The following is a 26,440-nucleotide window of genomic DNA, read 5'->3' on the forward strand; positions in this document are numbered from 1 at the left end:
GGCAGGGCTTAGGGGGATTATGAAGCCTTTTGAAGGCGTGACTGTGTTCAAACCCTCTCTCTCTTCAAAAGACAGCACCGCTAGCGTCCACGTGCTGCGCAAGGGCTTCAGCCGGCTCACCCAGGATGTGTACTTCCTGCCCGTGGAGATCAGCGACAATGGCCTGCCGTCGCTGAGCAGCACCCAGACGCTGACTGTGCGAGTGTGCTCGTGCGACAGCAGGGACACCATCCTCTCCTGCAACGTGGAGCCCTACGTGCTGCCTGCCGGCCTGAGCACCGGCGCCCTCATCGCCATCCTTGCCTGCATCGTCATCCTGCTAGGTACGGAAAGCACCAATCACAGCCCGCCTCTACCGGACCTCCACACCCACCGCGGGTCTCAGGAGGGTTGATCTGGATCTCACCGTGTGTCTCAGGAGGGTTGATCCGGATCCCACCATGTGTCTCAGGAGGGTTGATCCGGATCTCACCGTGTGTCTCAGGAGGGTTGATCCGGATCTTTGATTAGACGGAACCATCCAGCTGTCTGGGTGTTATGTGTTCCCCGACCAGATGAGTTATCAAACTGTTTGTGTTTAATGACGCCTCCCATGTGCGTCTGTCGTGCACAAACCATATGTCTTTGGTTTTAGTTAGACCATTTCTTTATTCATTTATATTTGCCATCTGAATCAAAAGGACTTAGTGGGTGAGCACATGCACTAGCTCTTTGGAGCTTAATGAGGTGGAACGGTAAAGGGACAGGGACAGTTTAGTAGCCCAGCAAAGCAAAGAGGAGAGAATATTGACATGCCTGTTAATATGAGCTGTGCTTCGAAGCCACATGAACACGTGACAACTGCCATGTCCATGTGCATTAAAGGGATACTTCACTGATACAGAACCGGCGTTCTATCATTATAAAATCGCTATTATAATATATAAAAAAAGTTTTTTCTTCCCTCAGTCTAACCCAGTCTTCCCTTGGCCCAGCTGTCCTCCTTACATTTCTCCTGACCTGACGTCAAATGGCGTGTTTGACATCATGTCAGTAGAAATTTGCTTGCCTGCTAGAAGGGCCGAGGACTACAAACCACTGGTTCCGCAAATTTGTAAGCCCACCAATAAGGAATGAGGGGGGCGGGAGCTCGCGTACGAGATGTAAACACAATGTCCGCCATGTTTCTTCACCGTTTAGCTACAGAACTAGACCGACACAAACCTCCGACCATGGCAGAAGCAAATTTGCAATGGGAAACAGCAGAAGTGGAGACTCATGTATTGATTCTCTGCCATGGTGCAGAAGGAATTGGGGGAAGAAACGTTTGCTTTGAGTCTCAGAAGTCCAGATTGAACTGCAACTTCAGATTGATGTGGAAGGACCAGAGACGTCGGAGAACCTGACGCAGTCGTTTATTCATAATATCATCTCAAATGACTCCGTCGGGCTTCCGACGTCTCTGATTCTTCCACTTCCACATCAATCTGAAGTAGACTGAACTACGACATGGAGAAAAAAGGGATTATTGCCCGCGATTGTCTTCCACCGGAGCCCCGCTGCCCGCGCCGAGGCACCATCGCCTCGGCAGTGGGCAGCGGGGCTCCGGCTGGAAAACAATCGTGGGCAACAATCCCTTTCTGCTCCATGTCGTGGTTCGCAGTTCCACATCCAATCTGAAGTTGCAGTTCTTCAGAGAGTTCAGAGAGTCAAAGCCAACGTTTCTTCCCCCAATTCCTTCTCCACCATGCATTCCGACCAGATCCGCTATAAATTGATACCGACGCCTGACCCACACGCGAAGGAAAATTAGACACATTCGATGGAACACCGGGGAATTACACTGGTGATGTACATCTGGTGTATGGCATGGTGCTGTAGATTGCTGTGCAAAAAAAGCACATCATCCACTGTTGACATAGCGAGATAACCCCCACTACAAGTCTTTACTTGTTGTGGAAGTACCAGAGACGTCCGAGAACCCGACGCAGTCTTTAATTCATAATATCATCCGGAGGCGCACACAGCTTTTGGCCGTGATATTATATATTGTACTATATTATATAGATACCTATATATTATATAATATTATATTATTTTGATATAGAGCTCCAGGAGTCCGCAAATGGCAACAATCACTTCTCCTCCATGCTGCTGTTCACGCTGGACTGCAGGGAGTGAACGCTGATTGGCTGTTATGTTATGTCCCTCAGGGAGTGAACGCTGATTGTTATTGTGGGAGTTGTCGTCTTCAATCCACAAGCGCCAAAAAGTCATTGTCTGCCTTTTCTCGGTCAAGGAGGCACAAAATTTGAAATTTATGTTACTATTCGACTAAATATATGACCCACTTTCAATACAGATTCATGTCTCCACAGGTGAAGTATTCCCTCAGGTACAATTTACCCCAATTTACAATTTAGAGTGGGTCGGCTGGTAACCGAAAGGTTGCTAGTTCAATCCCCAGCTCCTCCTAGCTGAGTGTCGAGGTGCTGAGCAAGAGTCCTCATCTTGACTGCTCACGACAAGCTGGCTGGCGCCCTGCGTGCCTGACTCCACCGTAGCTTTGGATAGAAGCGTCTGCTAAATGCCCTAAATGTACATGTAGAGGGATTTAACAGTGAAACTCATTAACGTGCCCTGGGTATTGTCCTCCCCGTTTTCCTCTTCTCATGGCCATCGAGTGACTTTATAATGTGCTGAACAAACTTCTGATCCCCTCTCTGTGTCCGTCCGTCCGTCCGTCCTTCTGTCCTCTGTCTTTTGGCAGCAATAGTGGTGTTATTTGTTGCCCTGAGGCGGCAGAAGAAGGAGCCACTGATCCTCTTTGAGGAGGAGGACATAAGGGAGAACATCATCACCTATGACGACGAGGGCGGCGGCGAGGAAGACACGGAGGCCTTCGACATCGCAACGCTGCAGGTAGGGCTCACCCTTGCCTGGTTACCAGGTAGGGGCTCATCCTTGCCTAGTTTACCAGGTAGGGGCTAACCCTCGCCTCAAGCAGTCTGCTCTCTCTAGCTCCACCCTGGTTAACCGTTACCGTGGGGACGCAGTCTGCTCTCTCTGGCTCCACCCTGGTTAACCGTTACCATGGGGACGCAGTCTGCTCTCTCTAGCTCCACCCTGGTTAACCGTTACTGTGGTGACGCAATCTGCTCTCTCTAGCTCCACTCTGGTTAACCGTTACCAGTCTGCTCCCCCTATCCACCCTGGTTAACTGTTACCGGGGGGCTAAATACTACCTGCACATCAATATTAAATCTCATTGCATAATTCAATGATATGAAATAAATCCCCCTTTATGGCATTTTAAATAGTTCAATATAATAATAAAAATATATTCAAAAAATATATAACACTTGTTCCTCCCTGTTCTTCTCAGAACCCTGACGGGGCCAACAGTTTCCTGCCCAGGAAGGACATGAAGCCGGAGCTGCAGGGGGCCCTGAGGCCCGGGCCGGGCAGCACGGGGGGCCACAGCGTGGACGTGGACGACTTCATCAAGTCCCGCATCGCGGAGGCAGACAGTGACCCCACGGCACCGCCCTACGACTCCATCCAGATCTACGGCTACGAGGGCCGGGGCTCGGTGGCCGGCTCGCTCAGCTCCCTGGAGTCCGTCACCACCGAATCAGACCTCGACTATGACTATCTGCAGAGCTGGGGGCCCCGCTTCAAGAGGCTGGCCGATCTATACGGGACCAAAGACTACCCCATGAACGATACGGACGAAGGGGAAGACTCTTAACCACCGTCCGAATGAGCCCCCAGCCCTCCAGTACAAGGAGGATGTGATTAGGCCAGCCGATGCTCTGTGGTCAGATTGAAGACAGAATCGCTGACCAACATCCATCTCGCCCAAGTCTCTTCTTTGTATAATGTATTAATAATTACGTAACAGAGCCCAATTTTCCAAGAATCCCTCACCTACTACCTTGCCCCCCCTTCCCCCCCCCCCCTCTCTCTCTCTCTCTCTCTCTCTCTCTCTCCCTCTCTCTCTCTCTCTCTCTCTCTCTATCTCTATCTCTCTCTACAAAGACATAAGCAATGTAGTTCTTGGACAGTTTTGTTAGTTTTCGCAATCCGTCTCGTTGTACGTCACAGTTCTGCTGTGGACGAAGATGCCGTGCTTACTGACTCTGTCTTCACACTCTGTATGCGCTCTGGGGACTAGACTGGAGCTAGTAGGTTGTATTATATCCCGAAAGTGTCACAAAGTGGTTGGATGTAATAAATACAGAGAGCCTAAGAAATGAAGAGAGAGACTTTATCCAGCTGTTTCCTCATTTGAAACTCTTTTGAAGCAGCAATCACGGGATGTTGATGAAGAAGGAAAATAAGTCCTAGGTGGGAAACCGGAGGTCAAAGAGAAGAGTTTAAACGGAATAACATTTTTTCACTTTTGTTGTCATGTGTAGGTCAGCAGGTGACATGGTTTAGTTTGACAGTGAGTTAGACTCAGTCTATGTTGACAATAGCCTACTGTGAAGATGCTCACAGAAAAGCTATTATAGTCATGGTGGCCTTATACCAAAACACAATAACTCCCAGGCTAAACAATACGGTGAAGAAGAGCAAGCTAGCTAAGCATTTCAGCATTTCTAGCTAACCTCTGTAGCATCTCCCACAGACTGAAGTTAAGTCTGTGGAAAGGCTAATACTCTAATACATTTTATACTCCAACCTAAATGGAATTCAACTTGGACTCAAAAAGAAGAGAAAACTGTTCTGTTCTGAGTCCTCTCCCCATCACCATTCCAGAGAAGAGGAAAGATTTGTGGCTCCACCTTCCACTGCCCATTATGTCTGAACCACCAATCAGTGGTCACGTCCTCGCACGAATATTCACCAATGAATGATCCCTTCCTGGTTTCTAATTCTACCATTCGAGTAAAACCTGTGAGCTCTAAAAAGCCTTAAACTTAATACACTCTTGCAGCGCAGTGCATTCTCTCTCTTTTTCTCATTTTTTATTTTTTAACTTGAAAAGTATATCAGAGAGTGAGCTCCATGTTAGGTATGTACAGAGAATGTGCAGACATGTGATCTCTTGTGGATCCGAGCTGATGCTGAAGTGCATGCCACTCTCCATCCCTTGGTGAATGTAGCCTGGAATAATACACATACCGTACAGTTCATAAAACTGTGGCTGTGTCTCTGGCTGCATCTGTTGTATCAACATGTGCGCTGTTTCAAAGCTGAAATGTGATGTGTTCAAAGAAAAGAACACAATGTGTGTTGTTCCCTGCTAATTCACAGAGCATTTAGTCACAAATACTCACCTTTTAATGTTTTTATTTTTTATTATGATTGTTATAATTGCATTATTATTAAGATTAATTTTGTTTTTATCATTATTATAATTATTATGATTATTATTATGACAATGATGCCAATTTTGTTCTGTCTTTTGCTGCCGTTCCACAGGAACAGGTGGGTATAGTGTCATCATTCTGGCTCAGATCTTTTTAAGGCTAAACAAGTATGTCTCCATCAGAGTTTAGTTTGTCTGCAGATAATTGTCATTCCGCTATAAATGATAGGAATCCACATTGTTTTCTCTCCGCTTAGATAAACCTGAGATCAAATCTGCTCCGCCCAAAAGGTACATGGCAGATCTGTTGGTCTTTAGCGTGAATCCAACTTCTATATAATTTCTTGCTTTATTATTTTACTTTTTATGTTTATTTCTAGGCATTTGCTTGTTCTTCCTCCCTGGCTGAGAGGAAAACGAGCGAAATATGTGTTTGTCGCAGTGAGAGAGCGCCTCATTTTGTTCCTCTGTCGAGTTTTATGGTACCAATTTGTACAATTTTAAAAGTTCTTATTTTAGTATACATGCAGAATATTCCAGTATTACAACAAAGAACATGTTAAGATACGATTTAAAGATAATGTTACAGCGTCACACTTATATTTTCTGAACATTGTACTGTTGCTTTACTATGTGCTTCAATCTCCGAAGCGAAAAAAAAACAACTTTGAAATAAATGCTCTTTTTATAAAATGAGATTTAAAATGGTGTGGTCATTTTGACCACTGTTTGTTCATTTCATAAGGGGGGCGGATGTGTGTGTGTGTGTGTGTGTGTGTGTGTGTGTATAAGTGTGTACGTCATCAACATAGACTTGATCTTAATGTAAATGTTATATAACTTTCTATTTGTTTCATTCTGAATATACACTGCTTTGCTTTTGAGTTGATGAATGATTGAATGATTGAAATATGAATTCTAGATTAGTTTGCTTGAACAAAAGACCATCAATGAAATGAGAAACACACACACAGTGACAGATCAGTAGTATTCACGCACACAGCCCTTACACTGATGTTGACACATCTTTGTTCTGCATACTTATAGTACTTATTCAGCCCCATCACACAGAAAGGTCACAATGGTACCCAGACATACACACACACACACACACATTTTAATTCTTTATTTGAATCCACCAATCACATTACAAAAGAAAGGATTCAAATATTTCAGAGATGAGAAAGGTCTTTGATCAAGGGTACAAAAAACATCTCCTGCGCCACACTGCCAGACTGCCTATCACTGCTGATATGGAGCAGAACTTTGCTAATTGTTTAGATTTTCTGCTGGAGAGCCCTGCCAGCCTTAACCCACTGAAAACACGGTTGTGCACATGCCCCAAGCTGCCAGAAACAAACACTATTAGCATGCATTGGTAGCCTAGGTCCCTTTGTATTTCCAGAATGGGCTGGTATTTAACGATTTTATCGTTGAAAGCAATTTCCATGTACAGATCAAACACACAGCCTATCTCAAGTAAGAGCACTTCCCTTCTGTCTCTGTTTAAAAACACAACATCAAGGGTATTTGGGATGTTACAAAACACATCAATAGAGCTGTAAAACCATTCCGGCACGATGTGTGAATGTTTGTATATGGTCACATTTTCCAGAAAAATTCTTCTTTAACATTGCTGGAAATCAGATCGACAAGTCGGTCATGGCGTGTAATATACAGTCCTTTGTACATAGTAAAGCCATTCACAGTATGGGCAACTGATTCAAATTGATGGCCAGAGTGCATTATACAGTGTGGATGGTGGAGTGCAGGGTACCATAATGCCAGATTGTATTTGGAAGGTAGCACCTGCAGTCTAGCTTTGGCAGTGAAACAGAGGATGTCCTCCCCAACAGCAGAGTGGTCGGCAAAGTCTAGGCAGAGTGGTCGGCAAAGTCTAGGAATGCTAGCTTTCCCTGCATTTTAAGTCCAGTCCGGTGTTGTTTGGTCTCTGTTTGTTTTATGTTAAGAAGGAATCTCCTTGCTGTTGTGTTCTGTATTAAGTGTTGTGCCTCGTTTTGGTATACAGTAGCCTCTGTGGTTACAGATGGGTAGTTGACTACTGCATCAGATGCCTGTGGTGCTGTGTGTGAGTTGTGTTGTGTCCATTCCAATTTGACTGTCATTCTGTTACACAGATCATTTAGGTCCGGCCAGTCCGACTCAACTCCAAAGCCTGCAGCTTGTGTGTCCAGTTTCCCACTGCTTTTCCTCCCAAAGCCTAGGAAGCTGTCCTGGCCTGCTTTGGCCAGAGGGACCTTCCTCTTCCTGAGGTCCAGCAGGAGGGAAGCTCTGGCAAGCTCTCTGACAGTGGAATCATCATTGTTGAGCATGCTGATGAGGTGTGTCAGCCTGGTAGCAGTGTATACCCATTCCACGTTTGGGACACCCAGCCCCCCCTCTTTATGTGAGAGGAAGATGAGATCCCGGGTAGAATGTGAGTTCAGCCCTAGCCATTTTCTGACAGCCTGGACTGTTTTATTGTTCATGTCCCGTAAGACATTTTGCAGGACGCACAAGCACGAGTGACGCGGTGGTTCCTGGCCCTCCAAAACTTCAGGTATTATCTCCTAGGGAGGGAGTTCATCCTGGTCACCAACCACGCCCCCCTGAAGTGGATGGCCGGAGCCAAGGACACTAACGCACGAGTGTCGCGGTGGTTCCTGGCCCTCCAAAACTTCAGGTTTTATCTCCTAGGGAGGGAGTTCATCCGGGTCACCGACCACGCCCCCCTGAAGTGGATGGCCGGAGCCAAGGACACCAACGCACGAGTGACGCAGTGGTTCCTGGCCCTCCAAAACTTCAGGTTCAAGGTGAACCACTGACCGGGCATGGAGCACGGCAACGCCGACGCCCTGTCACGCCGGGATAACTGCCTGAGTGGGTTCACCGACGACCAGAGGCCTGAGCAAGCGGTGGAGGAGTGTGGCATCCCGCCCGCTGAACCTCGGACCGGGCGGGTCCGAGGATACGTAGTAGACGGGGTATACCATCGCCACCCTCCATCCGGCGACAGAGAGCACCACGTCTCTCCCCCCAATCAGCGTGATAGGGGACACCTGGCAGGAGGGAGGGAAAGGACCAGGAGCCGGCATAAGAGGAGCACTAGACCGGGAGAAGGAAACCAAGTGACACGGAGGGAGTACGCACCAGGCCGGCGATCTAGAGGCTCACGGAGACCCTAGCACGAGGATAGAGACTATTGATTCTTGTCGAATAAACGCCGACTGCGGCTTAACCCTTGCTTACCGTGTGATTCCTACCGGGTACCTGACACTCGGGGAGATGGGCTTCCACAACACACACACACACACACACACACACACACACACACATACACACACACACACACTAATACACACACACACACTATAATGCAGCTGTTTGTTTTTCGTAGTCTCGTTGAGGCACTCATCGAACATCAGAACTAACGGCGATTTGTTGACTTTGGACACCAGTTCCTCTTTATATGGACAGCTAAACCAAACTTGGCTATGTATGCTGTTTTGTCGGGACCACAAGTAAATGTGGTAGCGATGTCGGAATCTGGGAACATGCATTTGAACAGCTCTGAAATACTCTCATTTACATTTACATTTAGGGCATTTAGCAGACGCTTTTATCCAAAGCGACTTACAATAAGTGCATTTGTTACAATAAGTACATTTGTCATAAGAAGTGAAACAATATATCGCTGTTGGTACAGTAAAGACGTTCATAGAACCAAGTGCAAGTATTACAATCGCTAGGCTAACCCATTCCCCGTGTAAAGCAGCGATAGCAGCTACTGTAGATGCTACACAATTAAGTACCTTGAATAAGTGCAATGTACAAGTGCCAGGACGTACAACATTCAATGGTGGCTGTGCATTGGTTTCTATGCAGAGTCGAGATGAACTCTGAACAGGTGAGTTTTGAGTCTTTTGCGGAAGCTGGTGAGCGACTCTGCGGTCCTGACATCGGTAGGGAGCTCGTTCCACCACTGAGGTCCCAAAACAGAGAAAAGTTGTGACTTTGCTGATTGACCTTTGCTTGCTCTTAGCGATGGCGGTACCAGACGTCCAGCTGAGGTAGTTGAGCGGAGGGATCGAGCTGGGGTGTGTGGCTTTACTAATGCTTGGAGGTAGGCAGGGGCAGTTCCATCGACTGCCTTGTATGCCAGTACCATCATCTTGAATCTGATGCGAGCTATTACCATTGTAACACCTGGAAAACAGGACTGTGAGAGGTGCATTGCTGCTTCCCCTCAAGCACTAGCTGGGACTGGAGAGCTATAAAATTCTATGTGCACAACAGAATAATTTCAGATCGGCGGCTGTAGATATGGATCATTTGTATGTATGTTTTTCTGTTCATATTTCTGTTATATTCTATTTCACCAAATTTTTGTGCAATGTATAGTAGTAGGGCTTTAAAAAAAGATAAATGTGCCATAGTTTGTCGTAACAGCATGGACTACTTCGAAAAGCAAAATGTCATGTTAAAGGCGACATTTTACCACAATTATACGCTTGTCGACGATGGGAGCCACTCCTCTGGAAGTGTCTAGGTAAGACAGGCCAGGTAAGTAGCCATCCATCTTCGCAGCTTCTAGTTCTAGGAGCAGGTCACCAAGGTCGCGGAGCTTGTGAGGGTCTTTGTACGTCACCTTCGGAAAGTCCTCCAGTTTATTAAACAGAGCCCTTTCGATTGTCTCTGGTGAGCCATAATACTCTTCCATCCTCTGCCAAATCATCATCAATCCGACCTGGGGGTGCCTGATGCTGGCTGCTTTGAGCCTTCTTGCCTGTTCTGAGGAGTCCTTGCCAAGCCATTTGATGAGGCGATCAAGCGTGGCTTGTCGTCAAAATTGGTTAGCCCTGAGGTCACCAATTGACTCTGTGCGAGATACCTGGCGAGGTCGTTGGCGGTGGAGGTGTCAGGGTTGCTTTGGTTGACCGTTCTGCCCTGGTTGCCATGAGGATCGTTGAGGGTCACTGTCGGCCTCTCCCGTCCATCCCTCTATCGTTCTGCCAGGGCGACTCTGTTTTCATAGGCAGGGGTGTGTAAGGTATGGGCGCAACGGGCTGCTTTATGTCACTTGTAGCTAGTGTTAACTCCTGATAAGATGAAGCATGTGAATTGTGTGAGATAGACTTCAGGCTGGATTGGTCCTGTGCATAGTGCTCTGTACGCTGGAGTTGTGTCTGGGTTGAGAGAGATTTAGAAGCTCTACTGCGGTGTGACTGATGGTCTGAGTCTATCAAACCTGACTCCAGTATTTCTGCTTCTATCAGTGCAGCGTCCATTTCCTTTTCTGGTTGTAGAGCCTCTAGGGTGGCGTCAAGTCGGACCTTTTCTAGTTTGAGGCGGGCCTTCTCTACTTTGAGTTCTATTTCCCTCTGAGCGTAGGCAAACTTGGAGCGACTTGCTTCTGCCTTAGCTTGGGCTTTGATGGCGGTCTGGGTTGATGAAGAACTGCTTGATGCTTTTGAGGAACGAGACCGTATTGACTTGTGGTCCCTTCTTTGAAACGTTCTTCGGGCACTGTGGTATATTCATAACCCCCTTCTGCCAAGGTGAGGGGAGATGTGTGTGTTCACTGAGGTGAAGACGTCGGGGGAGGGTGTCGTGTAGGCTTGCTCGGGGCCTGTATGACAGTCCTTTAGTCTTTCTTCCAGCCGTTCCTTTCTTACAGCTTAATGTTATGCTGTTTTTTCACTGTACTGGTCTGGGTGGATCTGAGCAGCAATCCCACTATCCAGTTCAGCTAAACTAATTGATAATGAATAACTCCAAGAAGCATGGTGCCGTTTAGGAAGGTTAACTCAAATTCAAGGAGTGAAACTGAAACACATACATACAAATATATCAGTTACAAAACGGGATGCACTCAAAATGCAAAAACACAATATAACATATTTCAATAACTAAGCGCACGAAAGTTGGAGCTTTACTCTATCTCTCCACAGGCAATAAACAGATATGGAAAACATAGCTGGCGCCATATAAACTGGTACAAATCGATGATCCAATAACCAAAATAATGCTGCTGATGCGTAGCAAAGGACCTAACAAGCTGCAGTACTTACAAACATTGCGATCATACAGCTAGCAAGACTAGGAAGGTGGAAGATGCGATTTCTCTAGTGTTAATGTAAGTAGTAATCAGCGGAATCACTTTCGGAATGGCAATTTCCGGTCCGACCGGAAGTACTAACAAATAAAGACGGCTCGATAAAATAAAAGCCTCAGCATAAAAACAGCGACGAATAGGGTCCAGAACAGAGTGAATGAATGAATGAGGGAACGATTTTGAACACAGCTTTTGTGATGGTTGTGATGGTTAGAAAAGTAACGTCCTTAGTCTTTGGTGCAAGCTTGACATGTTGCATGATTATTGTCTAAATCTTCATCTTGAATTAACACTGTTGTGTGCAAGGGGGCCTGAATGCAAGACACAGACACATGCCATGAAGTAGAGAGGAGATGACTGGCAGAGGGCTGATGAGCAATCGGAATGGTGGAGTGTGGTTGACTGAAAAGGTGCAGGGATAGCAAGCAGGTGTTCTGATGTCTACAGCAGAGGCACAGAGAGACAGACAGGAGCACAGGGGACGCATGGAAGGGAGAAACATAACGGGAAACACTGGGCCGCAGCCATGATGAGTAGGCCTACAATTTACTCAGAAATGGACTAAATCATAGTTGTCTCATTAAAAGCCAATGTTGTATGGTTACCGTTTGTTTTTAAGACGGACTTAACAAGTATGGTAAAAAAAATGTGGTAATTAAAAATAATATAATAATAATCTTAAATCTGAAGTGATATTAATACAATTGATTTGTTTTTAAGTTCAGGGGTGTAATTCATAAGTTTCTACTATGTCTAGAAAGTGTGGTCCTAAAAAGGTAGGCATTTTTGTGGTGACCCTTAAAAGGTAATAATCTTAAATCTGAAGTGATATTAATAAAACAGATTTTTTTTCAAGTTCATGGGTGTAATTTATAAGTTTCTACAATGTCTAGAAAGTGTGGTCCTAAAAAGGTAGGCATTTTTGTGGTGGTCCTAAGAAGGTAACAAATACGAGAATGTGTGTGTGTGTGTGCGTGTGTGTGTGTGTGTGTGTGTGTGTGTGTGTGTGTGTGTGTGTGAATCTGACCTTTGCTTTCCATTCCTCATAATTTAAATCCTTAAAACAGCCGAACCCCCTGTGTTCCCTGAAAGTGTGTGTGAGAAAGACAGAGATGGGGGATGACTCATGGTGTGTGCTTATGGGTTTTCTCAGTATGTTGTAGGCTACAGGTATCCTCATTGGTACATGTCATAATATACATGGCAAAATGTAGCAAATGTCCATTGGTATTGCTAATAGACTATGCATCTCAATGACCACATTGTGTGTGATATAGTGGATTAGAAAGCTAGCAAACATGGCAGAGGTTGAGCACGAAAGGCTGCAATTAAATAGGCGTTGCTTATCATATCATGGTGTACAACATGTGTCACAGCTCAGAACAGACAAGAAACAATGTTTTACAATTTTGCAGTCCTACATAGACTTGAGTTGTATACCAAGCGAAGAAATACAGCCGAGCACCATAAGACACTATGATCCTATATACAGCTCGATAAGACACTCTGATCCTATATACAGCCAAAAAGAAACTGATCCTCTATACAGCTCCATAAGACACTATTATCCTATATACAGCTCTATAAGACACTGTGATCCTTAATACAGCCTTAAGACACTGTGATCCTATATACAGCCATAAGAGACTGTGATCCTATATACAGCTCTATAAGACACTATGATCCTATATACAGCTCAGTAAGACATTATGGTCCTATATACAGCCATAAGACACCATGATCCTATATACAGCCCAGCTCTATCCCTGCCCCCTGTCCTGCTCTGTCAAGAAAACATGATCCTATTTGTTTGTGGGTCTCCCTACAAAATGAAGTGGAATCAGCCTTGTGTCCTTTGGGCTTGACTCTGTACTTTATGGTTCACACTTTGTGTTGCAGATGAAGCCTTGATCTCGTGGTGACGAGGTAGGAGCGGCTCAGACCTGCAGACATCTTCACATGGAATTGAGACAAACACCAGAGGTGTCCGTTGACAACGTGGCCCAGCTATACCTTGTATTACTGTAAATCCAGCTCAGATGTTTTTAATCATTCAATTATAGGTATATATACCACACTATACCTTATTCCTTTCTGCAGTGCTATATTTCTCCATCCTTATCTCGCCAATATTTGATCAGAAATCGTTTAAACTTCACCTTTGTAACTTTTAATTGCCGCTGTTCATTCTTCACTCTTTTTCTTTCCTTCCCGTCAGACATCTCTTCTCACCTCTTTTAATCTCTTCTGCCTCATATTCCCTCTCCTCCTAGATCTTAAATCCTCAATGAAATCATGCTCTTACACAGATACACACACACACACACACACACACACACACACACACACACAGATACACACACACAAACACACACACACACACACACTAACAATCATGCATACACAAACAGACACACACACACCCACACTGTCTGCTGGGATAATGAATGTTCACTGTGTCAGTGTGTGCCGGGCTGCTGGCTGAAGGAGGCTGATTAGGTTTTAATCATGAAGTGGCACTTGAGTAAACAGGGAAATATTCCTCCTGTTGGCCCAGAGGACTGAGGATGTGTGCAGAATATTGGGTGTGAGATAGGGGATGTCCTTGGGCACACCACAAACCGACAGTTAGTAAACGATCAGCAGCCGAGCAGGCATGCAGGCAGTGGGTGGTGATGCTTCGTTATCTGTGATGGTGTCCACTAAGTGGGTTGGACGGATGTAAGATGGGTTTGGTATTACCTGCTTCCACCTGTACAGTTAAACAGCCTGTACTTAATAAACTCTTAATAAATTCTTTGAAAAAAGAAAAGGAAACTGTCTGTAATGTCATTAACCAGTGTTTAAGTTAGAAACCAGTTTGTAGGGCAGAAAACTAGTCAGTAAGGCAGTGAAGCAGTTTGTAAGACAGTTCACCATTCTTTAGAGTTGTTAAAAATTACATAAGGTAGTCCACCAGTCTGCAAGTCAGTAAACTAGTCCGTAATTTACACTAGTCCGTTATGTAGCAAACCAGTCTGAAAAGTAGGAAACCAGCATGTTAGCTTGTAACCAGTCCATAAAGTAATATGTCTCATAAAGATTATGGTTGGAAAAGTTTTAAAAGCGTTTCTCTATGGTTTGAATGTGTGGTCGATACTGTGTTTAGCATTCAAGATGGATGTTTGTGAATATTATGTTTCTTTCATCCACTTTTGAATACACTTCCAGATCCCATCACATGATCTTCCTTTACGTCCTTAGGACATATAAATGGTCACTTTTTATGCAGTTATAAGGATACATTCTAAGTCATAATATATATGTATATATAGTTATAAACAATACACCAAAAACAGTAGCACAGTTCAAATAGACAATTAATACACAATTAAAACTTTTCCAAGTTACAACACTAGCTATATTTCACTTGGACTGGGCAATCCTCTGATGATGGTGAAGCCTGGGGACAGCAGGCCAAGGATCAGGTCTCAGGTTCTGGTGTAGACGGATCACAGATACCCAGGCCAAGACTTCCTCTACCTTGTGCTGATCATCGTTATTTCTATTTTTTGTAGGTACGGGTGACATTTGAGCTAATCTCTATCTCTATCAAAAGCTAATAATTAGCTAAACTTGTTGTCAGATGATAGCCGATCGGTTCCAAGACTTGCTCTCCACAAAGACTGTTCACCTGCATGCTAGCAAAGCACGCTCAACTGTGATTGGCCAATACGACTACAAATGGACTACAAACGGAAACCAGAACCTTTCAGATTCCAATCACAAATTCTGCATTTATATGCAGATATCTGTTAACAGACATTACACTTTGAGCAAACAGGTACTTACATGTTAGTAAGCTGTAAGTGGTGTCGGGTGGTGGCCAATAGGTGGCATTTTTCCCTCTGGCCTTAACATCAATCCCCCAGTGCAGTGACGGGGACACTGTGCTGTGGAAGGCGCCGTCCTTTAGAGGAGACGTAAAACCGAGGTCCTGACTCACTGAGGTCATAAAAGATCCCAGTGCGCTTATCGCAAAAGAGTATGGGTTTCCCCGGTGTCCTGGCCCAACCAGGCTCATTCAATCTGGCCCCCTAATCATCCTCCTCTATAATTGGCCGACTCATTAATTCCCTCACTCTCCACCTCAAGCTGGTGTGTGGTGAGCGTTCTGCCGCAGATTGGCTGCCGTTTGAGTGTCAGAAAAATAAATGGGCTATGTTCGTTGTATTGTTTTATACCATTCTTTTATTGTTTTATACCGTTCGTTGTATGGTTTTATTGGTTGCTGATGTGTTCCCATCATGCTTTGCTTTAAGAAGAGTTAGTGAAGACAGTTAGTGAGGAGAGTTAGGGAAGTCGGCTAGTAAATGTTAAGCTTTCGGTTAAGTTAAGTCTTGGTGTACTCTTGGAACGTTTCAATAAAGTCACAGAAAGAATATCACGCCTCTGCTTTTGACATTCGCCACAGCACGCACCCCAAAACGCAGTCAAAAAAAAAAAATATATATATATATTTTGAATAAAGGGATCCCAAAGATGAGTAAAAACGGTTTCAAAATAACAAATAAGCTCTTAACTAAACGAAAAGCTTAAGGTGATGGAAAACAAACACTTAAATGCAAGTGTTCAAAATTATATGTTTCCACAGCACCTGATCGTGACATTGCCGGACTGACATCGGCTGTATTCTCGGGTGAGTCAACGTAAATAATAGGATGGCTTTAAGGGTCCCATGACATGCCACCAGGTGTGGTGTGATTAGCCAAGCCATTTTGGAAATCGGCCTCTTATGACATCACAGGTGGGCATGTCCACCTAGATGTGTGCTGGATAGATCAGTCTACCAGCCTACCCAGTGGTCTGTAGCAAACGTTGCTCATCTATCAGTCACACATCTAGGTGGCCACCCCCACCTGTGATGTCCTAAGAGGCAGATTTCCAAAACGGCTTGTAACGGCTAATCACACCACACCTGGTGGCATGTCATGGGACCTTTAACATTCCGTTTGCATCTTCAGTCAAACAAATCCTTTGGAGTCGGTCATGGTTTCTGTGATCCATCCTAATGGCCACAAATGTCTGGGTGCTGAACCCATGACAAGCCAAAGTCTCCAACTGCAAAGCTTTTTCTTTTTTTTGATGTGCTTGCATTAGTGGGAGGTATTCATTCACCTGCCTTTTCCAGAACAGGTCAGCAATGTATTGGACTTGCCTCCAATGCCTGCAAGCGTATTGATTGTTTTTTGTAAACAAGCCAGATGGTAGAAGTTTCTTTGCTTTGAGCTGCAGAGGTTGTGTGGAGTTATTGCCTCAAGGTCATTTAGGTCACCACTAGATGAGGTGATTGGGGTGATGATGGGGTCATTAAAGGGGACATATTATACCACCAGGTGTGAGGGATTAACCTTACAAGCCGTTTCAAAAATCTGCCCCATATGACATCACCAGTGGCCGTGTCCACTGGATAGATCAGTCTACCAGCCTACCCAGTGGACTGAAGTAAACGTTGCTCATCTATCCAGCACAGATCTAGGTCGACACGCCCACTAGTGATGTCATATGGGGCAGATTTTCGAAACAGCTTGTAAGGCTAAACACACTCACACCTGGTGGTTTAATATGTCCCCTTTAAACACAGCCTCTACTTCACACAATGCAGTATGTTGTGCCTCTTCATCGAATTCTTGCTGTCTTACCACTGTGCAAAGCAACCTTTTGACTTGCTGCACCTTCCGCTCCTAAACTCCTCAATGATGAGCTCCATATGGTGGGTTAAAGATCCCCTTTATTCCTTTCTGCATGAGAGAATCGTCCAGCTTGTTTTGGTTGAAGTCTCTGACAGCACTCTTCAACTCAACAGTTAGAACTGACAAAGTTGGTTCCATTATCAGACCTTTTTTCTCTGACTTGACCTCTGTGGCAGAAAAATCTCCTGATGACGCTTATGCATGAATCTGTGTCGAGTGTAGGGTTGGGTATCGAACAACCGAATTATGTCCAACCCGGTATCACGCCATTGCGTGCTCCTGCGCACGAACGTTAATCTATTGAAGCGTGTTCCCGAGCACGATAGTCTGACTTTTTGCGTGTTACACAAAACAAAATGTAAACCAATGCATTCTGAATGGGAGTGTTCTAAGACAATTAACGTTCTCCACAAAACGCTACGAGAGAGAGAGAAAGAGAGAGCGGGAGGGACAGAGAGAGAGAGAGAGAGCGAGAGAGAGGCTTCAGAAAGGGTGTGCGCAGATAGTACAGTGCACCCTAGTTATGTTTATGCCAAAACCTATATATATAATTAGGCTATAATTATATTATTTTGCGTGTAATGAGACAATCTATAGCCAAATTGTCGAAGATGCCCGAGAATCTTTCGGGATATCAGCATGGGAAATCGGCGAATCAGACCCATGAATCTATTGTAGCGACCCTGGGACAGTTAAATAGTTTGTGTGTTATGTGTTACATTATATTTCGTTGTCCGTTATGCCAGTTGTTCTATGTGCATGTATTGTAATGTTATTCTTGTCAAACAGCGTGTGGGGCGAATCATTAGGTCAGCTGGGGGAGGGCCTTGGAAGAACAGGAGGGTGGGGGCCTGCACGCGAGTGAGACCGTGTTGCCGGGGTAACCGGGGTTTGTTTGGGTCCGGTTTTCAGCTGTTGGTTTCAATGTTGTTACAATGTTACCGGTTTCAGTGACCTGGTTTTTGGTCCATTAAAACTACCTTCAACTCGACATGATTATGTCACGGGCGAGGTCGTTACACTATAAAGAAACACGTCATCTCAAGCGGGAGAGAAAGTTTGCGGTGCTGGTTTGTGTCACCAACCCAGCAACCCAGTCGCCAAGAAAAAACGTTGACAGTGCACGTTTCCATGAACACTGGATACGTAGCATTTCAACGTAAAAAATAGCGTGTTATACCTACAGTATCCACGTGTGCCGCTGTGGAGGCGGGTTTCGGGGTTTGGGACACGATTGTTTAGGGGGGGGGGGGGGAGACTGTTGTTGACCGGGGAGGGGGGGGGGGGGGGAGACACGTTTGTTGAGGGGGGGGGGGACACACGATTGTAGGGGGGGGGGGGGGGGGGGACACACCAACCCAGCAACCCAGTCGCCAAGAAAAAACGTTGACGGTGCACGTTTCCATGAACACTGGATACGTAGCATTTCAACGTAAAAAATAGCGTGTTATACCTACAGTATCCACGTGTGCCGCTGTGGAGGCGGGTTTCGGGGTTTGGGACACGATTGTTTAGGGGGGGGGGGGGGGGGAGACTGTTGTTGACCGGGGAGGGGGGGGGGGGGGGGGAGACACGTTTGTTGAGGGGGACGACGACACACGATTGTAGGGGGGGGGACACACGTTAGTTGAAGGGGGGGGGGGGGGGACACGTTTGTTGAGGGGGGGAGACACGTTTGTATCCTAACAACAAAACAAGTTCACAAAAGCCCCATTTGTCAACTGAGAACCCCAATTCCCAGAATCCCCCGCGGCTCCGGAACACGGCGTAGCTTATATTAATCTTTATTATCTGAATGGGAAATGCAATATTTTAGGACAGATACACCATTAAACGCGTTTCTAATGACATTTCTAGCGAGAAATGTACATTTTCCTTACATAATCTTCAGTCAGTGAATGTGTATGATCTTTATTAATCTTTATTATCTGAATGGGAAATGCAATATTTTAGGACAGATACACCATTAAATGCGTTTCTAATGACTTTTCTAGCGAGAAATGTACATTTTCCTTACATAATCTTCAGTCAGTGAATGTGTATGATCTTTATTAATCTTTATTATCTGAATGGGAAATGCAATATTTTAGGACCGATTCACCGTTAAACGTGTTTCTAATAACATTTCTAGCGAGAAATATACTTTTTACTTGCATAATCTTTAGTCAGTGATTGTGTCTGATCTTTAGTTTTATAGTTATTAGGATTTGATCGGCTCGCTCGCATGTTTCAACGACGTCAGGTTGCTTTCGCTAAACTAGCAGCTCACGTGCTTCCTGCGTTTGTGTTATTAAACTGTTACTTTATGTAACTTTTAATGATATCATCTTGTTAGAAACACGTATATCTGAGAGCCAACCCAGTCGCCAAAAGCATACGTTGACAGTGTACTTTTCGTGAACACTGGATTACGTCGCATTTCAACATAAAATAGCGTGTTATACACACACACACACACACACGCACGCACACGCACAGACACACACACACACACACACACACACACACACACACACACACACACACACACACACACATACACACACACACACACACACACAGTATCTTGTACAATGATTTTTAGATTTCTTCTTTGTAAAACTTGAAAAATAAAGTAAGTTTTGGCTTTGGAAAAGTAATTATTTCCCTTATTATACAAATAGGCTATGCTGTTAAGGCTGCCGTGTTCCAATACCTGTACTTCCATGAGTATACTTAAAGGAAGTATACTATCCGTACTATCTACTACGTTAATTTTTCAGATGTGGGTGCTGTTCCAAATCGAGTACTCCGTGGTGCACTAACCGGAAATTACGATCACGACTGCCGCCGTGGCTCCTCCCCCGCAATAAACATCCCGCTTTGAAAGGTGAACTCTTTACGCCTAGCAGCTATAAAAAACTATAAAAACTAAAAAATGACTCTATTAATGCAGGCTATGTGGAAAATGCGCCGACTTTGGCTCAGCCTGGCTCCGACTCTTCCGCTACGTATACATATGTGTAATCCAGCACATATAAAGACGGGGACCAGAAAATAATTACTTTCTCTCCATTGAAACCCATTCATATTTTTCGATCTCAGAGGTCCCATGAGGGGCCTACCGGAAGGGGCGAACTTACGAGCTCTATGACGCTGCTCTCGAGCGACATATAGATAGGACTGCTAATCTTACAAGCATTCTCAAGATCGATTGTCGGCAGTAGTTCTATTCATTCTATCGCTGTAACTTTTCTCTCGTGTTGCTATGGACAAGTTGTTTGACCTGGATCTCCGTGACCCCCGCACAGAAGGAAGACACCTTGCCGTTGGGTTGATGCATGACCAATTCCTTGCAGAAGCCATGGTAACAACCTTTTGTACATTAACTGAACTTGAACTTGTACATGAAATGAATGTTTCAGTACCTCAGAAACTCCGTCTAACAAGATGTTGGACTTAAACACACAGGAGGCTGCGGAGAATGTCAATCGGGCAAGATCTGGAGGGGATTCACCACGGAGCTCAACCAAACGGAGCGGACGCGGCAAGGCCAGAGGGAGACGTGGAGGACGTGCGGGCCATACAGGCCGTGCAGACCGATGGAGTGGCCTAACTACAGGTTTGTTTATGTGCAAATTCAGATTAGTTTAATTTGGTGACAAACAATTACCCATGGCAATTAGGGATGGGTCAGAATTTTCTATTATTCGATTTTTCGTTCCCGTGGGTCAAAGTCGATTTGTAACATTTGGACCGTTAAAGGTTGGGTATGGGATTTGCGAAACGCCAGCAGATTTTGAAAATACACAACTCAAATGGTCCTACCCCCTCTCCTTCAACGCTGACTCTACCCATTCCAAGTACAAGTACATGGGAGCGGGGGAGAGGGAGTGCCGTACGACCGTTTGATTGACGTACTTACTGTCAAATGAGTTTCTTGCAGCAGTGCAAGCACTTGAGTGTCTGCCGTAGAGATATATTAATCTGTCATGTACTGTTTAACAGGCATGGACACTGAGGTGTTGGCACTTCCTTCAGAGGATTCCTTGCCCTTACCCAGAGCACAGCAAAATCCTCAAGAGATGTTTGGTAAATATACAGTGTTTAATTCTGAAATCCAAATACTGTATATAGAATGTAGATCATTTGGTTATATTTTATTTGCAGAACAAAACATGGAGAGGCTTTCTGCCCTACTGGATTCAAGCCCCTGTCCTGCTGAGCCTGAGAGAAGCGCAGCATCATCGTGGTCTGTTAGGCAGCAGAAAGCCTCTGACCGTTGGGAGGAAGCACGGCCGTACCACCTCAGATGCCTTTTGGAATCTGAGGCTGTTGGCAAGCCATTGTGTTGCTTCTGCCACAAGCCGGCTGTTATAAGGTTGGATGTTCATCAATCAAATAATAGAATGTATCTATGTACACTAAAAAAAGTATATCATATAAATTGAGTGACTTGACTTGAGTGTTTTGTCTGCTTAGGTGCAGAGAGTGCCTTCCGGAGCAGTGGTTTTGTGGGGCCTGCGACATGCATAACCACAGCAAACGGCCACTCCACAACAGGGACAGCGTGGTGGATGGCTTCTTTAAAGCCATTCCCCCATCCACATGTATCTCAATAGGAGAGACTGGAATATATGCCACACATGAGCAAGGTAAGGTCTGACAAATCTACCTGTCTAGACTTCCTGATCCTTATCTTGTTTATTCAGTCTGCTGCCATATACAGAATGTTCACTTTTCTTTTCGACAGATCGCATTTTACCCACAATGCCAGCACAGCACTGCACCTGCCAGGTCCCTAGCTTCACAGTGGAAGCTGGGAAACCAGTCATCTTGATTACCATCAATGGTAGAAACCAGTTCTCTATTTAGACTTCTGTTAGTCTAATATACAATATGTGTCAATGATTATGACTAATGTTGTTTTTTTCGTTAGGGCGTTATGATTTGCATTTGCCACGTTATGTGTGCCAAACATGCCTGCAGCAGTGGGCCCCTGATGTGAGAGACCTAGTCAGGAGTGGATATTGGCCAGCTTCTGCAGCAGCAAGGGAGACCTCTAGGCGGGCCTCTAAACTGGATGAGGAAGGCGTTGAGGTTGCGGTGTGTCGGCATGGCTTCCTTTTAAAAGCCCTTAACATGTACCGAGGAGAGATATTTGCGTATCCTATGTATCTCCAAAGGGAGCTTCTCCCAAGCAAGGCACAGTTTTTTGCTATGGATGTGGCATGCAAATACTGGCCATACCTACAAAAAGTTGCTTCGGCCATTCCAGCTCTCAAGAGCCTCACAGAAATGAAGCCCTTCCTGAGCATCATGCATGCAAGAGCTCATGCTACCAAGTGTGAGGTATGTCTGTTATCTGTTATTTTCAAATGAATACGCCATGTGTTACTATAGGAATGGACAGCTTTAAGCTGAATTCCTTTTCCATAATATTTGTCCACGTTTTCCAACTGCTTCATTGGCTCTAATGAACCCCAAATCCACCCATCCTTGCAACAGATAAAATGGAGTGGTCGGAATCAGAAGGGAGCAGGCACAACTGCCGGTGAGGAGGTGGAGCAAATAAACAGCTACCTCTCCCGTTGTGCCCTGACAACAAAGTACATGTCAAAAGCAGGTAAGTCACTTTGGTCTGAGTTTATGCTATCATCTAATATTGCTCATAGATTGCAGAACATAATGTAATTCTCCTTATACCAGCACGTGTGGACATGCTCACTGTGCATGCAATGGGTTGGAACCATCACAAAGCAGAGACGCTACACAAGGCCCTCTCCACAAGATATGTGAAGGTATGTTTCATATTCATGTATGTTTTTGTGCCAGTTGTTAGGCAGACTGAGTTCCTATTGTAATTATTGTAAATATTTTAGACATCTAAAAGGGCAGAAGAAGAGGCAGAGAGGCTGTCACAACTGCAGAAGGACCTGCAGTGCTCAAATGCAATGGCTGTACAGTGGATTGCTGAAGTCAAGGAATGGGCAGAGAGCGGTGAGGACAGAACAATATACATGCCTTTTTGCAGTTTCCTTACAGACATTTGTGTTCAAACGGTAATCAAAATAATACACAATCAGTGAAGCATTAGTGCTGCAAAAATCTAGAAAACTCGGTTGCATTGTATAGAATACAGTACACTGAGCTTAATTTCACCCTAACGGATATCTACAGAGACCCCAGTAACGGGTCTGCACGTTCTCCAGCAGTCCATTGAGGGTCTCCATCTGGGTCTAAAGCAACAGAAACAAACCCTCTACCGTCAGAATGGTATGTAGGCTTTTTCTTGAGTTATCCGGTATACCTAACAATGATTCTATATTGTTTTTAATATAACCTATACAAGGTTTTTGTGTCTGCATATTACGTTTCTCCTAAACAATCTAGACAGCAACAAGCTTCGCCATCGTCTCCAAAGAAAGTTGACGGAAGACAAAAAGCGCCTTCTCCAGGAGATTGATAAATACAACAGTCTTGTTGCAGACCTCTCCAAAAGGATTGATGTGGCCTTGGTTGACCACTCTTTGGCTGGACAGAGCACTGGCGCAATATGGCCATGGGAGGACTATGGCAGTGGTATGCATTTTTCAATGCTTTTAAAATGTCATGCAGTATATCGGAATAGTGAACTATCCTGAAATGATATATTAAATATAATGGTGGTTTTGTAATATATAAAACGATTTTGGGAAAGAAACATCATTTCTAAATTCTGTTTCCATTATGGTTGCATTGCTAAATGTTATGCCAGATACTCATGTATTGATCTTAATATTTTGGATCATTAGTAACAATCGGGGTCAAGAAACGACTGCACGACCAGGAAATGCTGAAAACACGGCTGGAAGAGGAGCTCCCTATCCTGGTGTTGGAGATGGCCCAGCACTGTACGTGGTTGCAGAACCTGGGAGTGGCCCTCAAGACGGAGCTTGCAAGATACGGTAAGTTAAAGACAAGTTTTGGGGATCCCATTTAATGTATTCAATTAGTGGGGGATGTTTCAATATATATTAACGTCGTTGGGTTTTCTGTCCTCTACTTGTAGAAGATGAAAATGGACTTCACTGTCTCTTGGCAAGAAGACTTGCGGAAGTGGAAGAACGACATCAAATGGTCCTGCAGCGGTATAAGACTGCTCTAGGTCCATTGGCCTCTGTCCTCCTTGATGTTTGTGAGGAAGAGGAATGTGATCCGATGGGCCTGGTCAGTCCAGACACCAGCGAGGATGAGGAAGATGCAAGAGAACAAGCAACTTAGTTGATGGTGTGGTTTCGTGCCTCGCTTGATGTACACAAATGATCATTGTTATTGCTATGTTTAAAATAAAAAAATAAAAAAATCTATCTCTTCAATTCAAGATGGGGTGGGTGAGAATAAATAGTGCTATAACCTCACTAGCCTTATTGACATGGACACATCTGTTCCGCATAGATTTCTATGCACGAGACTTAACGGACACTTTTGTTACTGCCATGTATACAGTACATTCGGATCACATTTTAGGAAGAGATCTATGACGCATAGAAATCTATGCGGATCAGATGTGCCATGTAAACGCGGATACTATGAATTTCATTCATATATACAATTTCAGAAGTGGATGAGATTCGAGAAATATCTTGTTATAATGAGAAAGAATGTCAAGGTTTGGGGGTTGATGAAAAACTACTTTGAACCTTTGTGGTATGGCAACCCAGTCGCCAAAAGCATACGTTGACAGTCACTTTAAGGACAAGTTATGAGAGAAATGCACATTAACTTTTTGTTATCTCATAAGCGGTGTGGTGCCGGCTCCTTTTGACCTTTTGACCCCAGACTTCAAAAACGTGTCCACAGGCCAGCTGTGTCTACCCACCTTAAGCCACAAATGTACACCTACATCCCACAGTAAATGGGGACTAGAAACATAACCTCTGTCATATACATTTACTCTACTGTTGGAGGTCACGCCCCTTTTTCCACCTTTTCGAGATAGCTAGAGATGCTAAAATGTTTACACACATTTCCCGGGGCCCCGTGTACGACATATCCGAGATTTGGAGTTCTAGCCCTTAGAGAAAAAAAGTTTTCCCAAATGGAGTGTCATTTGGACAAAGCCCCTCAGAAGTGTAGCCTGCAAGACCTAATGGTTCAGAATGTGGTGGAAAAGGTTTTTGAGATAGGAAGGTCCTACCGCCCTGAAATTTTAATACCTTATTCTAGGGCCTAACTGGGACCTCCGCACCGAAACTTGGCCCGGTCGGACCCCGAGGGCAGGAAGGGGGGGCCTGCCCTCGGGGTCTGACCGGGCCAAGTCTCGGACAGGAAGGGCCCCCCCTTCCTGCCCTCGGGGTCCGACCGGGCCAAGTTTCGGTGCGGAGGTCCCAGTTAGGCCCTAGAACAAGGTATTAAAATTTCAGGGCGGTAGGACCTTCCTATCTCAAAAACTGTTTTTCCACCACATTCTGAACCATTAGGTCTTGCAGGCTACACTTCTGAGGGGCTTTGTCCAAATGACACTCCATTTGGGAAAACTTTTTTTCTCTAAGGGCTAGAACTCCAAATCTCGGATATGTCGTACACGGGGCCCCGGGAAATGTGTGTAAACATTTTAGCATCCCTAGCTATCTCGAAAAGGTCGGCAAAGGGGCGTGACCTCCAACAGTACAGTAAATGTACATAAGACAAAGGTTAGTTTCTAGTCCCCATTTTTTGTGGGATGGAGGTGTACATTTGTGGCTAAAGGTGTGTAGACACAGCTGGCCTGTGGCCACGTTTTTGAAGTCGGGGGTCAAAAGGTCAAAAGGAGCCGGCACCACGCCGCTTATGAGATAACAAAAAGTTAATGTGTGTTTCTCTCATAACTTTTTGTCATTATTAAAGAGAGGCCTGATTCTCAGATATGCATGTTGGATGGCTAGGGTGTAGGTTTGGGTAGAACTTCAGACCAAAATCTTGTAAGCGAGCCGCTGGGTGAGGTGCAACAAGATGGAGCACTTGCTGAGTAATTTCTTGTAGGGCCGGTGCGTAAGAGGGCAAACAAGATGTCCTTCAATATCTACGCTTCCAGGCGATTGCAACGGTGCCACACATGAACACATTCAAACATGTTTAATGGTAGTAATTAGCTGTCGAAATTGGAGGCCTTAATCAATAATGACCAGCTATTGATTTGCTTCCCGATAAAAGTTTGTGACAAATGACATGTTATTTAGCATCTACACATTGAGCTGAGTCCAATGACACAAAGCATGACACTCCACGGCCCTACACGGCCCCCTACACTACATGGCCCCTGTATTTTACATGGTACACCTATGGTCTAGGGCATGA

The 26,440-nt window shown here is 44.9% G+C and overlaps 2 protein-coding genes and 1 long non-coding RNA gene across 4 annotated transcripts in view; all 3 read left to right on the forward strand.

The window, feature by feature from the left end:
* Positions 1–5,909, forward strand: part of cdh11 (cadherin 11, type 2, OB-cadherin (osteoblast)) — a 122,611-nt gene extending 116,702 nt beyond the window's left edge. The window contains exons 13-15 of one of the 2 annotated variants that reach the window (XM_079758771.1): positions 72–323; positions 2,750–2,901; positions 3,365–5,909. In XM_079758771.1, coding sequence (XP_079614897.1) covers positions 72–323; positions 2,750–2,901; positions 3,365–3,730 — 770 coding nt within the window. In that variant the 3' untranslated portion in view covers positions 3,731–5,909. The remainder of the gene's footprint in view (positions 1–71; positions 324–2,749; positions 2,902–3,364) is intronic. The other variant, XM_079758772.1, reaches the window with a different exon arrangement.
* A 15,218-nt stretch (positions 5,910–21,127) lies between these two features.
* On the forward strand, positions 21,128–21,697 carry LOC307071911. Its single transcript, XR_013811648.1, has 3 exons — positions 21,128–21,214; positions 21,293–21,503; positions 21,605–21,697. It is a non-coding gene; the product is annotated as an uncharacterized lncRNA (long non-coding RNA).
* A 704-nt stretch (positions 21,698–22,401) lies between these two features.
* On the forward strand, positions 22,402–24,480 carry LOC307071625 (uncharacterized protein). The gene is made up of 8 exons (XM_079730669.1): positions 22,402–22,474; positions 22,631–22,748; positions 22,832–22,923; positions 23,005–23,122; positions 23,303–23,398; positions 23,516–23,704; positions 23,917–24,069; positions 24,174–24,480. The coding sequence occupies exons 1-8, from the start codon at positions 22,421–22,423 to the stop codon at positions 24,383–24,385; spliced, it is 1,032 nt and encodes a 343-aa protein (XP_079586795.1). The 5' UTR covers positions 22,402–22,420; the 3' UTR covers positions 24,386–24,480.
* The last annotated feature ends 1,960 nt before the right edge of the window (positions 24,481–26,440 follow it).

The sequence above is a fragment of the Pollachius pollachius genome (assembly GCF_949987615.1).
Source record: "Pollachius pollachius genome assembly, chromosome: 2".
Classification (NCBI taxonomy): Eukaryota; Metazoa; Chordata; class Actinopteri; order Gadiformes; family Gadidae; genus Pollachius; species Pollachius pollachius.